Raw genomic sequence first — 14,983 nt, forward strand, 5'->3', positions numbered from 1 at the left:
AGAAAGAAAAATACCGGATGGTTTCACTCATAGCAGGAGTATAATGGACCAGGCGAGAAAATAACAAGAATAATGAACAGCCATATACCAGAGACCTTTTGCGGGGGTAGAGTGGGGAATGGGATCAAAAACGAGGGGTGGAGGAGGGGTGGGGAGGGAAGTGCATGGGATTATGGTGATGGCACACAGGTGACTTGGTGATGGGAAACCCGCGGGGATTATAATTGAGATGGGAAAAAAATTGTACAAAATGATGTAACAATAAACTGTTATAATAAAAAAATATTAAAAAAATAATTTGTTGCAAAGTTTTAGGTGTACATGACCGCAAATTCCATATTTTTATAAGTCTAGGAGGACTAAGTGCTTTTTATCCGCAGGGCATGGATGATACACAGGTGCGAAGCGCTGCTACTGATATATTCTCATACTTGGTTGAATATAATCCATCCATGGTACGAGAGTTTGTCATGCAGGAGGCACAACAGAATGATGATGTAAGTAAGAAGTTAACAGAGCAAAAAATAAACAACAAGGTAAATATTATTTGCACTAATAGTAAGTATTTATACATGGGGAGCTATAAATGTACTTACTCTTTTTTAAGATTTAGATAGTTCATGTTTGAGAATAGGTTGGCCATAATATCAACTGGCTTATTCAAGTCCTAAATTGGCTCCTGTTCAGTTTCTAAAGTTCATCTTACAGCAGTTACCTGTTAATGCTCAACTGAAATTACTTTCATAATTTTAGAGGTCAAGTTTAATTCTGATGTTAATATACTGTGTTATACTTATTAAATCATTTAATTAAGTAGTTGTCTTGTGTTATGTGGAGTTATGGGGAAATAATGATTTTTGTTAGAGTCTCAAAATTATCAAGAATAATGAATCTTTCTTTGGAAAGTGTTTAGGGTGCTCTCTTGACTACCTAACCATAGGGAACAGGATATTTTACCTAACTGAGAGGATATCTTGATAAGTGTTAGGGGCACCCTCAAAGTGTATAAGACCTGGCAGCCCTAAGTGTGGTGCCATTCTGTTTTCAGAAAATTAAACCAATGAGTCTGATTTTTTTCTTTTCTACATAAAATCTTATGAGTAAGTTTTTACTTAAGAATAGCTGCTAATAAATTTAAGGAAGGATTTTGTGGGGAAATACACAGAATTCAGCTGCTGCCGTATTTTTATAACTTAAGAAAGCAGACTTTAAAAAGTTACAGTGGTTCAAAATTAAGTGGAATGCCTAGTAACATACATTTATGTTTTGTTTTTTGTGGAGATTTTTGGGTTTTTTTGTTGTTGTTGTAGTGCCAGGGTATGTGTAGAAAAGTACCATTTTGACCTGTTGCATTTCATGTCATATTCCTCTTTAATACTCTTGAGAACCAAAATATCTGTTAATAAAAATAAATACTAGTACTATTAGGCCATAGACAACACAGGGGTTTTCTTAATCCCTCTCAGTTTTTATTTATTCGCACCAGTGAGAAGAGCATCAGGGAAACTGGCAGTCAGTTTTTTTGTGATAGTGCACTCCATGTAATACATTTCTTCTATGTGCTATTTAAGTACCATAATCTCATTTTCCCCTATTTCAGCATTCATCTAATTTTTTTTAAATTAACTTTATCTGCATAAATGAAGAATAAATGCAGATATCATTTGCTATAAGTAGAAGGAATCTATACAAATATAATGAAAAAAGAATAATGCCATACACCTAACTAGTCTTACCATTGAAGCTCTAAACTACGGCTCATTAGCTTTCTCTAGCAGTAAGATTTTGTTATCAGGAGATACAAAGATCCAGTAGTACCAAATTATAACTGGTTTTGCTTAATCAGAGGGATTTAAATATAACAGAAAAAACATTTCAGTGTTACTTAATGTAATGTGCCTATACCTCCGTTTTCGGAAACATTGCCTTATATATACTGCTAGACCAAGAAGGCAGGCAGGCAGGCAGTCATTCGTTCGTTTCACTTGCTGTTAACAAGACAGACCTAGGTATGATGCTATAGTATGTCATAGTAAGTGCTTTTCCATTGTCTCCGGTTGTAAGTATTCCTGATTATGTGGTGTTTTTTTTTTTAACCAGGATATTTTGCTCATCAACCTCATTATAGAACATATGATTTGTGATACAGACCCTGAACTTGGAGGAGCAGTCCAACTTATGGGCTTGCTTCGAACATTAGTTGACCCAGAGAACATGTTAGCTACTGCCAATGTAAGCCTATGGTGTTTTTCTTTTATTCATGCTAGTATGTTATTTATTGCTGAAAGGACCCAATACAGTTGAAGTTCATGGAATGTTTTTGATTCTTTAGAAAACAGAAAAGACTGAATTTCTGGGTTTCTTCTATAAGCACTGTATGCATGTCCTCACTGCTCCCTTACTGGCAAATACAACAGAAGACAAACCTAGCAAAGGTAAGATAATGCAGATTTTTGAATTGTGAAACTGACAGTGCTAAGTGATGATCTTTAAAAGTTCAAACTAAGCTTTAAGTCTATGATTATTATCAAGAGTTGTTCCTGGTAAAGTTTCTTTTTCAAATGCTTACATTACAGTAGATTCAAAGATAGAAGATAATTTGCTTTCAGAAGTTTAAATCTGATGTTAAAAACAATTTTGTTAAAATATTTGTAAAGCGACATTTTTATTTCAGTTTACATTTACATAGATGGACTAAATAGGACAAGGAAATAACTATGAAAAAAAGTTGGCATTATTTGTACTCCAGGTATACAGATAAAGCTAAGCTTGTGTGCAACGCTAAGCTGTTTTTAATTGCTTTGAAGATTATTCCTTTGTTAAGACTCTTTAATTCTGAATTTTCTTCTTTTTGTGTGTGTAATTTTTAAGGTAGCTCAGATTATATTTTTCAAAACTCTTTGTTGAAACTTTAGGCATACATTATTTAATCACACCAGTATAGTGTATTTTACTTACAACACTATTTAGGAAATAAATGAATTGAAATTAATGATTATAAATTATTATCAAATAACTACATTATTAATAAGGACATCCTGCGGAGAGTGCTGGTTCTTAAAAAAAGCACGTGTAAGAAGCATAGGGACTAAAAGAAATTGTACTGAAGAACAGTTATAACTGGAAGGACCTCCTGTGCTGCATGCATATCTGTTGAGAAATATGTTCAGATGTTAAAACATTCTTGCACTTAGAAATAAAACCTAATTAATCGATATGTATTCCTTCTCTGTCTTACCAGACTTGGGTCTTGGGAAATTAATTCCTCATAGAATTAGGTTAAATAATGGGCCCTCCTCCCTGGTGATACAGTGGGTTTAAGCACAGCACTAAGAGGCTGTCCACAGCCACTGCAGCATGAGTTCCTCCCCAGCCAGGGATGTGACTGACCCACATGGTACAGCAGACGTCTCCTGGCCCTCCCGCTGCTCCCCTCAGCAGTGCATTTAGTCATCTGCCTGTTCTGTTCCCCCACTCTTGTCTCCTGTGAATCCTCTCAGCCTCCATCCCTCTGGCCTGTACCCCAGTTCCTGTATGCATAAATAAATCTTAAAAAAAAAAAAAAGAATTCAGTTCAATAAGAAAACATGTAAAGGACAATTCTTACTACAAGGGAGGCAGTCATTAATGTTAGTTCTTTAACTTTAAAATACTTGGATTGATAAAGGGAAATTACCTGAGATTAGGATTCTTATATTTGGGGAGGGGAGCAAGGTAATTGTTAAATACAATTTCATTTTGTTTATTTTAGATGATTTTCAGACTGCCCAGTTGTTGGCACTTGTATTGGAATTACTAACATTTTGTGTGGAGCACCATACCTACCACATAAAGAACTACATTATTAATAAGGACATCCTGCGGAGAGTGCTGGTTCTTATGGCCTCAAAGCACGCGTTCTTGGCATTATGTAAGTGTTGCTTCTGGTAGTTCTTACTGCTTGAGAAGAAAAGATGACTCATTTCAGGTCAAGATACCTACCTACTAATACTAAACTAGTTTTACCACATTCTGAGCAGGTGATTTTCCTGAATTTTTCTCGTTAATATACACCAAAGGATTAGACTGTGTCTTCCAACTACATTAAAGTGTTACAGCCCATCATTTAAATAGTTATGATAATTTTATCTATTACAGATTTTGGATTTTTATTATAATTAAAATTTAAACATCTTTCTTGCAACTTAAAATGTGTTAATAGCACTGAGTTTCTAAAACCCCATTCGATGTCAGAGAATTCCTGGCACCAGTGCCTACAGACGATGTATTAATTCCACAAGTCTTTTTCCCTCCAGTTTTATTGAGGTATATATATAGAGACAGATATAGATAAAGCATTATCTTTCCTTGGATATTACAGAATAAGGGTGGCAAACATCTTTTGTGGCCACATCCGGCCTGTGATTTATATTTATATGATTTGCCATCTGAAAAATGGGTTTTCGTGTTTTTGAAGGTTTGTTTTTTAATGGAAAAAAACCCCTGCAGAGCTCATATGTGACCCACACAGCCTAAGACCTTTATTGGAGAAGTTTGTGAACTCTTTAGAATAAAACTCTGTTCTTATGACACATCACAGTTGGAAATAGTGTAATACATATTCTTGATCATGTAGCAGCCTGCTTTCTTTGGTAAGTTGGCTAACCCAGCTTACGGTTTCCTAGAGGCTATAAGAGACACTTGCTGGTAATTGGCATTTTGGTTTTTATAGGTAAGTTCGGTTGTTTTGTTAATTGTTTAATTGCCCATATATTAAGAGGATTATACATAGTTTTGCTATCTTGAACTTCATTAAAAATGGTTTTTCTTAATTGATTTAAGTTCTTAAATTATTTCTAAAAGATTGTATATGAGGATGCTTTTGATGTTGATTTTGATTTACTATTAGAAATAGGTTTCTTTCTATCACTTTTTCACCAGGTTAGTGTATATACTATGCTATGTACTGAGGATACTTGCGGTCAGTATATATTTATTTTCTGACTTCCAGATATTTAATAGAATTACTTTCTGCTGTTTATCTCCAGGGGCTTTTATATTACCTTGTTAATCTTTTACAATCAAAAGGAATAGGCAGCTTCTCTGGCATTAATTTAGATTGGTAAGGACACCAAAAAAAAAAATCAGTTTTTTTGGTTCTTTACTACTTGAGCTATGATCTATAGCAGATGCAAAAGAAGAGTTGTTAAACTACTCTTCACTTACAGACCTATTACAGCAGAAATTAGCCCATGGACCAAATTTAGACGGAGTTCGTAACACTTCTCTGAATTGTTCTCTCGTGTCAACATAAGCTTTGTTTGAGCATGGAAAAGGGGAGTTTGAGCAGATGAGAGAGAATGGGGAAACAAAACAAATAAGTTTTAAGCCACCAGTTTTATTTCAATTTATTAAATGTCTACCACCATAATTTATTGATTTTTGAGAGGTGCATTTATTTAAGTCAAGGTGAGTCTTAACAACTAGAGACAGGTCATTTCGATTGTAGGGTTTTTTTTGCCCCCCTTGTAATCAGTTGCAGCTCAGATTTGATGAATCAAACCTGGTACTAGGGATATGAAGATGATTAACATCTGGACACTACTATCAAGGGAATCAGAGTTCATTAGGTGGATATGGTCATGTAAAAATCAGAATACATCATAAGCAATATATTGAAGCGTTTGGAAGTGTAGTGGACATACAAATGAGGCAGATTAGGAAATTTTTATTTAGGGATAAAATTAAATTGTGTTTTAGTCATTGGAAATGATACATTCTTGATTGAATACACAGTTAAGTGCAAATGTGAAAAAGGGTAGTGTTAGAATAGATAGAAAACAAGTCTAGTGAGAGAATGACAGGAAAAAACTGACCTTTTTTTCAATTTAATGAAAACTCTGGAAAAATTATTGTTAAGTTAGTGGAGGTTTGTATTTAGAAAATTACACTAGCAAAAATCTTGGTTCTGTTTTATCTCACAAATTATTCTCAGTGTTAATGAGAATGTGAGAAGCTTCTGTATTATATTAGGACTGACTTTACTAGTACATGGTAAGAGCTTTTAAAAGAATGTAAATTTGAAGTGATTTAATATATTTTTAGTTCTGAGAAGAGGGTATTGGAGTGAAATATTAGGCATGAAATGGTTTATAAATGTAGCACCCATATGTAAGGGCAGAAGTTAATAAGCAATTAGGTGCAAACAGTTTGGGGACTTGGGGGAACTTTTAACTTTTTGTATCTGCTCATTAATGTACAACTTTTACATTACAGACAACTAACCAAGTCTGTCAGTGAAACCAGCGTTCCTTTTCCAAATTCATTCTTAGCTTATATATGAAGAGACACACACCCTGCTAGTTTTACAAGTCTTTTAACTTGGCCTGTTCATTATTGTTGGCTCTTAACGTTGCAGTCATTTTAGTTCATACTTTCGTGTTGTCTTTTGTTTGTTTGACATGGAAATAAGAGGAATGACATTAAAAATTGGTTGTAGATTATTTTTATTTAGCTGTCATTAAGTAAAAGAAGTCTCAACCTTATATGAAGTCTCGTGTGTATAAATCATCTTTTAGAGATGATTGAAATTAAGCATAAGTGATATGACATGTTAATGGTTAGAAACGTGAGTGGAAGCACAGTACCTTTTACATTAAAAAATCCTGTGGTTATGCCAATTTGTTCTATTTCAAAAGCTTTCTCTATTCTCCTTTGAGCAATTTGACTTCATAGAACTCTCACTAGTAAATTTCTGAAAGCAGCTTTACCCAAACAACGAAGTGTAGTAGTTAGCAGCAGGTTTTTTTTGAGGGAAGGGCTTGAATAGAAATAACACAGCTCTTGATAAAAATAAATGAGGGCAAATGGAAACAAGCAGCAAAACAAAAGCAGCACCAGAACCACACTCCACCCGAGCAGTTTTTGGATAGAACTGCTCTTGAGGGGAGGTGGTGATGCCATGTGTGTGTACCCTGGTCTTAGTGAGTTCTAGGAGGGGGTTGTTTCGCGTAACACAGGATTTGCATGCATACTTCAGGCTCCGGCTAGTGTGTCACGTGGTGGGACACACACCTGCACAAAATCTGCAAAGTTGGAGTACCAAATTTTTAAAATATAGCTCTTGCCTTAATTACTTAAAAGTTTAAAATTTGGCCATTAATGTGAACTTTAAACTATTTTTATGCTAACAAATGGAACCCTAAAGTTCTTTTGTCATGAGACCTTAAAAATAAATCATGGTTTTGGGAAATTAAACCCCTGTTGGAAATTGAGTTTTACACAGAAAGATGACTCTTATTGTTGAAAATGTCTTTATTTCATCATGCTTAATGTATTTGAAAATATTGAGTAGTTTTTAAAAAATGCAATTACTAGTCTATAAACTATTTTTGAAACTCCCTGCCCAGAGTGTCCCTTTAGAAAGAGACACTCTCAACTAAGTTGGATTGTTAAGGCAGTTTATAATCAACTGTGGCTAATTGGGCATTCACTTGTGGACCTCTTTTCTGCCAACAAAGAAAAATTGAGCTGCTTTACTCCTCTGCCTTCCCACCCAGAAACCGTGTCAGCATGGTTGCCTGGCTACCTGCTCATGAAGGACTTGATTAATAACAAATTGGCAATTTAACGAGCCACTTCTATGATCTCCAAAGAAACCAAAATACAAACACAATATTTAATCTTGCCAACCGAAGACGATGTGACTGCATGAAGTGAGTATGCTTTTTTGAACTGTTTACAATAACTGGGGCATTAACTTACTGATAATTATATTTAGGTAAAGAGGGCTTTGTTGAAGACTAGTTGTCTGAGTATATTTGGATCTTGATGAATGGTGACTTAAGCAGCTCCCCATACCTCAAGATATAAATATACTTTTTAATCTGTAAGTTAAAGCCTAATTAATTGTAAAAAAAAAAAAAAAACTAGGTTAAAAGATTTTAAAAAGCATACTCGCTGCAGTAAGCAAAGAGGACCACGTGTTTTTTTTTTTTTTAATCCTCTAAATTTATTTCTAAATTATGGGAAGGCAAATTCTGGATCATGCAGATTGGGTTTATAGCTTTTCTACAAACCCACCCACAAGTAATCCAGTGTAAACCCATGAACTCTGGTGCATAATAATAAGAGTGTCCAAAAATAATGATCAGATTATACAGTGGATTGCCCTGATAAAACAATGATTTTTCTATTGTTTTTTAGGTGTTATATAAAAGAATATTTAGAATTTCCTCATTTTTAGTATGATAGGTTAAATTTACTTACTAGCCCTTAGCTTGTATTTCAGATGTACAGTACATTTTGGTCATTCACTTATTTTCAATACTTTTTTACTCTGTAAGACTCGCTTTTTGTGATAGACACACTTTACATTTTTCTGATAACTCTTTTATAATCCTTATCTTTAGGTTCCTACTTCTGGAAACACTAACTTAACCACTGCACAAAGAATTGTATCTGCTAAACAACCTTTTTTTTTTTTCTTTAAGTCTAGAATACATACATGTGGCATGTAATTTGAACAATGCTTCTGTGTTTCAGGTGCGCTTCGTTTTAAGAGAAAGATTATTGGATTAAAGGATGAGTTTTACAACCGCTACATAATGAAAAGTTTTTTGTTTGAACCAGTAGTGAAAGCATTTCTCAACAATGGATCCCGCTACAATCTGATGAATTCTGCAATAATAGAGATGTTTGAATTTATTAGAGTGGTATGTTCTGTATTTATTCAGCTAGAATTATTAGAGTTTTTAAAAGAAAATCAAGAGACTTATGAGTCTTTATAGAGTAATTTGAAAACTGATTTAATTCTGTCCATGTAGTCATTTTAAGAAAGTAAAACTACAGTTAGCAAATATTTGAGGCTTTCCTGAACTTTTCCTAACCTTTCTCATATTCTAAATAGCAGGGTTTTTTAAAGATTTATTTATGCATACAAGAACTGGGGTGCAGGCCAGAGGTGCAGGGGCTGAGAGGATTCACCAGAGACAGATTGGGGGATAGAACAGGTGGGTTGACTGAAATACACTGCTGAGGGGAGCAGTGGGCAAAACAGAGAGGTCTGCTGCGCCATGTGGGTTAGCTCCCTGGCCAGGGATCGAATTTAGAGTGCAGTGACTGCAGAGAGCTTTATAGTGCTGCGCTTTATGTTTGAGTGTTGACTCAGACATACTGTGTGCCAGCATTATCTGTGGCACACTTGGTAAAATATATGGCGATGTGGATTGACCATTGTAACCATTTTTAAGCATACAGTTATTACCACCACCATCCATTTTTAGTACTTTTCTGTGAGATTTTAAAATATACATGCCCAGATTCCACCCCAGACTTACACTTAATCAGCATCACTTTATGGAGAGCTGGGCATTTATTTTGGAAAGACCATAGGTATTTCAGACTTTGGGGTGAGTTTATGAATTCATTAATCTTAGTAAATAAAGTTACATTTCTCCTTTTTTATTGCAATTTTCTACAGGAAGATATAAAATCATTAACTGCTCATGTAATTGAAAATTACTGGAAAGCACTGGAAGATGTAGATTATGTACAAACATTTAAAGGATTAAAACTGAGATTTGAACAACAAAGAGAAAGACAAGATAATCCCAAACTTGATAGGTAAATTATGACATATTTGAACCTGTTTCATCAGTGACAAGTTTTGTGGTGGTGGGTCTAGTTTGTTTGGTATTACTTGGTTTTTCAGAGGGGGTGGGGTCATAGGCAGATAGCAAGCAGAAATTGGAGTTTGCTAACATGGTTACTTTGAATATTTTCCTGAAGGTCTGATTAGATACATTATTAAGATATGGAGACCCTTCCTCAGGCATACTACCAAGTTAGATGGTAAAGAATAAAAACCAAAACAAACATTTATGTGACGAGTTTTCATGTGTCCAAAGTGAATCAAAATATTATCTTAAAATGCTTTAAATTATTTCAGGGTCACAAATTATTATAAGAAATCTGGCACAGCTTCACATACTTACAGTATATTTTAAAATCTTTTAAGTTATGATTTGTTTAACACCTGGAATGAAATAGTATGATTTTGCTAGTAGGTAGTTTGATTCCACTAGTTAGCCCTAGATAAAGCTGGAGTGTATTTTTGGTGGTTTGTTTGGTAAACTGTTTTTTCACCAGTCTGTGTATAAGTATTATATAATGTTAATCTATTAAGACTATATCTAATTCAGAGCTACTAGATATAGTAGCTTAGAGACATTTAAAGAAATCTTTATGTGAGTCTACTTACTTTGCTTTCTTCTTTTTACTTACAGCATGCGCTCCATTTTGAGGAATCACAGATACCGACGAGATGCCAGGACACTAGAAGATGAAGAGGAGATGTGGTTTAACACAGATGAAGATGATGTAGAAGATGGAGAAGCTGTAGTGTCTCCCTCTGACAAAACTAAAAATGATGATGATATCATGGATCCAATAAGTAAATTCATGGAAAGGAAGAAATGTATGTTGAACAAATAGGCAAATGAATTTTCTTTAAGGGGAAACATTTCAGGCAGCGTAGTGAAGGCTTTGTTCCTTCTCAGTGGTAAAATCCAGCAGTAATTGTGTCTAGTATTTTGCCAAGTTTCGTTCATAAATTGCTTCTCCTTAGCAAAGAAGTAAGTTAAATTGTTTGTGTTTTAGTGCTACCTCATTTGGGGAGATTAAAAGTTGAGTGTGGATGATAACTATTGACAATATTCTCATTTTTAGTAAAAGAAAATGAGGAAAAGGAGGTGCTTCTGAAAACGAATCTTTCTGGACGGCAGAGCCCAAGTTTCAAGCTTTCTCTCTCTAGTGGAACAAAGACTAACCTCACCAGCCAGTCACCCTCAACAAATCTGCCTGGTTCTCCAGGGTCACCTGGGTCCCCAGGATCCCCAGGTTCTCCTGGATCTGTCCCTAAAAATACATCTCAGACGGCAGCTATTACTACAAAGGTACCTTTTTTTTTTTCCATTTGGACAAAATTTTTGAGTCGTTTAAATCCTTGCATTGTTCACCTCGTCCAACTGAGTGGGAACAGGGACAGATTTAGCTATTGGTAGAAAGATTGTCTGGAAGTGGGGCTTCAGACTTCCTTAAGTAAAAGGGCCTTCTCCAAGTAGGACAGGAGCATTCTTGCCCACCTAATTTCTAGGAATTCTTAGGCTTCGCATTAGTGGCAACTGCTTTCTAGAGAAGGGAGTAGCAAGCTGCTACTTAATTTCTGACACTTTCATAACACTCTGAGTCAACATAGACTTGCCCTGCAGCCATGTCAAGATTTTTGCCATTAAATAGTTTTGTTTTGTTTTGTTTTGTTTTTTATTTATTAAGGCACACAAAAACTGGGGTGCAGGATAGGGGTTCAGGGATGAGAGGATTCACCAGAAACAGTGGGCAGTAGAACATGCAGATCCATTGAAAATACACTGCTAAGGGGAGCAGTGGGGAGACAGGAGAGTTCTGCTGCACCATTTGGGTCAGCTCCCTGGCAGGGAATCAGTCTCATGCCACAGTAGTTGGCAACAGCTTGATAGCACTGACTTTAAACCCCTGCACCACCAGGGAGGCCCTAAATAAGTTTTTTAAATTGAGATCGCATCGGTTTACAACACTGATTCAGAAATACAGGTACCTCTTCGGTTGTATATCAACCGAACCACATCACCGACCACCAAGGTACCATAGGCCATGAAGACTCCTCCGCTCCCCCTCTCCAGACACCTTAAATATGACAGATTTCTAGGGTGTGTAACTGGATTGGTTTTGATTGATCCTTACAGCAATACAGGCTTCTGACCCCCAGGCATAATCTAAGTTTTTTCAACAGTAATTACTTTGACTGAGACCCCATCTGGTTATTGTCTTTTGGAACTGATTGAACATACCAGAATCACAGACTAGTCCTCCTACCACCACTTCTAAAAATTGAGGAATTCCAGAAATTCTTTTTTTTTTTTTTTTTTAGATTTTATTTTTTGCTAGAAGAAGTGGGGTGTAGGCCAGAGGTACGTGGGGGGTAGGGACAGAGAATTCATCAGAGACAGTGGGGAGCAGAGCAGACAGATCTACTGAAATACCCTGCTCAGAGGAGCAGCAGCTAAGAGAGGAGAGTTCTGCTTCGCCACAGGTGGCCCTAGGCCACTTGGGAGGCCCCCCGGTGCTCTCATGACCAACACCAAAGTCTGAATCTGTTAATTTGGTCATCCTGTATTCTAGAACTACAGTGTCAGATTTGCACTGTCAAACAGTTACAAAGAATTAAAAGTTATTTCAGGTACTCTATCAATTTCACCTTTAATACTCAGGTAAGCTTTGTGGGAAGACAGATAAATATTTGTATATTGCTAAATGTCTGAATACTCTTAACTTCTGCATATATAAAAGAATCATGTATCACTAACATTTCATGTAAGGGTCAAGATTTAAACCAAAATGTAAGAGAAAGACTCAGATTAAGACCAGTTATTTCAGCTTCATTTGCTGCCCTGCACTAACAGTTAATAGACATTGGGATACTGTGATTAAAGCTAGAACTGTATTGCCCATCCAGACTGCCTTTTCCTGTGTCTGAAAAATGTGAAAATGAGGTAGGCTGAGAACAGAGAAAGTATAAAAAGTGAGGTGCAGTAATACAGAAACAGGACTAAAGGGAATACCTGGAAAAAATGATGAAGAAAGAATGACAGAATGACTTTACTAACTCAATATGTGTGTCTTTGGTAGCTTTCATTTTGATGATATTGAAACTTTAAGAAATTTTTTTAACACATTATGTAACAAAACATTTTAGATTTAGCAAATGATGTTCATTTCTTAGATGATTTAAGATTATAAACTAAAATTTTTTGTTTTATGGAAAGTATAAGAAATAATGAATTTCAGCTGTACACCATTAAACGTGTTGAGGTGGAGAGGTCTGGTCTAGTTAAACTATGCTTAGTCTTTATGCAGACTTAAAACATAGGTTTTTAAAAAATACTGTGCTTTATTTCTGAACAGGGAGGTCTCGTGGGTCTGGTAGATTATCCTGATGATGATGAAGATGATGATGAAGATGAAGACAAGGAAGACACGATACCATTGTCAAAGAAAGCAAAATTTGAGTCGTCATAATGGCAACTGTCTGTGATCAATACCTGTTGAAAAAACTGGTTCTCTGCCCCTCCCCCTACAAGATCCACAACAAAGCAGTGGTCTCTGTGACTGACTGAGCAGCTCAGCCTTGCACACTTGACTCTGCTCATCAAGTGCCAATTCAATGGAGCAGGAGGAGGGGATATTACACATTTAGGGGGAAGACTTAAGCCTTTGAGCTCTCCAGCTTGGACCACACATCGCCCTTTTCTCAGGGAAGGAAATGGAAACAAAAAGCCAACAGGGCAGGGGTTTGTAAGTGGGACTCTGGACTGTCTGACCAGTTGCTACAATCAGAACATGCTTTCTTGGACCATGTTTGAGACTCAGAAGAATAGGCTTTTCTGCCACAATTCTTCACTAGTTACTAAGAATGCCAGCAGTTTCTTTGATAAGAGACCTGCCTTTAAAATCATACATTCTGAACATTTTAGTCAAGCTACAACAGATTTGGGAAACCTCTGTGGGGGAGGGGCGAATATAAAGTTTCCTCTTTTTTATCTGTTCCCTTTGCCCTTCAAACTGCAGATTTTTTTTTTTTTTTTTAAGTAGGGTTTTGTCCCTACTTAATTAAAGATTGAGTGGAATTCTAGATGTGGTCATTTGTGTCATATTTTTTTTTTGTTTCATTCTGTTTTTGTTTTTTTTTCCTCCCCTGAGTGTGTGCTTAGTTGTTGAGTATATATATTTGGGACCATTAAAACTCTTTTTGATGTAATATAACCTACGTTGTGCTGGTACCTGTTTTACCATGTGTAATTTTTGTTCTACATCACAATTCTTAATTTGTTTAGAGTTTTATGAGAGATGGTATAGTTTTTATTGACAAAAGCAAAGTAATCTTACAACTATGTGCATACAAAAGCAATACTATTTTGTGACTAAATATTTTATATTAAAATTTACATCAGCAACTGTCTTGAGAATTCAGGGAAATAGGAGTGGAATTTAAAATTGCAACAGTTTTTGTTAAACCTAGAAACGTGAAATTAGTATTCCAAAGAGATTCTGAAATTTCTTATCTTGGAAAATGACGGTACATTAAATCAAATTGAGGACAGATGATTTAAAATTAACATTTGACTTTTGAATAATAAAAAGAAAAGTGAAGAGTAAGAGAAATTGTATTAGTTGTATGTTTCTTTCTTTCTTTCTTCCATTCTTTTGAAACTACTCCCTTTGGAATACCAGTTTGGGATGTAAGTGGTGGCTCCTGAGGTTGCTAAGTAACACCCAGGGCCATCAGATACCACCCTGTTAAAACTGCACTTTGAAATAGGTCCTTTTTGTCTTATGGCTGCTAAACTTACTTAGGGAAATGGAAATAACCCTACTTGTCCCTCTTTTTTAAAGGGAAGATTTCAAAGATAGTGTTAAAAGTGTATTTCGACATAGTGTAGAGCTGCTTGTGGCTGTACGCTAATTTATTGTTTTAGTCAACATTTTGCAAATAAAGAGAACTTAATGGCATCTAATATACCTATATTAGCCAAGATAAACATCGTTGTTACCTAAAGTCTAGTGTGAAATGATACACCTTAAACATACAGTTTTAAATTGTCCTTTCTGATTGACAGTTGAAACACTTGTCTTGATAATGTGAGGGATCGTGGGTACAGGAAAGGAGGGCCCCTGTTTTCAGAAATGATACTCCAAAACAGTAAAAGAAAAACAGTGACATTTGGCCTTTGACATTATAGAAGCTTTATCCTTGATGGATTGCCTTTCCTCATGTTACAAACTTGGTAAGTATTGTTTCATGACCAATTGTTTTCCATCTCACTATCTTTACTGTTCATTTTGTGACGTTTAAAATGAGAAGTTTTTACATCTTGGCGTGATCACCCATCAACTAAGTATGGCTAGG

At 35.6% G+C, this 14,983-nt stretch overlaps 1 protein-coding gene across 1 annotated transcript in view; it reads left to right on the forward strand.

Annotated features, from left to right (window-relative positions):
- SMEK1 (SMEK homolog 1, suppressor of mek1 (Dictyostelium)) overlaps positions 1–14,238 on the forward strand; it is a 25,815-nt gene extending 11,577 nt beyond the window's left edge. Inside the window, exons 6-14 of the mRNA XM_004681624.2 lie at positions 381–497; positions 2,101–2,232; positions 2,333–2,435; positions 3,752–3,910; positions 8,524–8,693; positions 9,461–9,603; positions 10,266–10,456; positions 10,708–10,934; positions 12,982–14,238. Coding sequence (XP_004681681.1) covers positions 381–497; positions 2,101–2,232; positions 2,333–2,435; positions 3,752–3,910; positions 8,524–8,693; positions 9,461–9,603; positions 10,266–10,456; positions 10,708–10,934; positions 12,982–13,095 — 1,356 coding nt within the window. The 3' untranslated portion in view covers positions 13,096–14,238. The remainder of the gene's footprint in view (positions 1–380; positions 498–2,100; positions 2,233–2,332; positions 2,436–3,751; positions 3,911–8,523; positions 8,694–9,460; positions 9,604–10,265; positions 10,457–10,707; positions 10,935–12,981) is intronic.
- The last annotated feature ends 745 nt before the right edge of the window (positions 14,239–14,983 follow it).

Source organism: Condylura cristata, unplaced genomic scaffold (assembly GCF_000260355.1).
Source record: "Condylura cristata isolate star-nosed mole 26May11 unplaced genomic scaffold, ConCri1.0 scaffold00013, whole genome shotgun sequence".
Classification (NCBI taxonomy): Eukaryota; Metazoa; Chordata; class Mammalia; order Eulipotyphla; family Talpidae; genus Condylura; species Condylura cristata.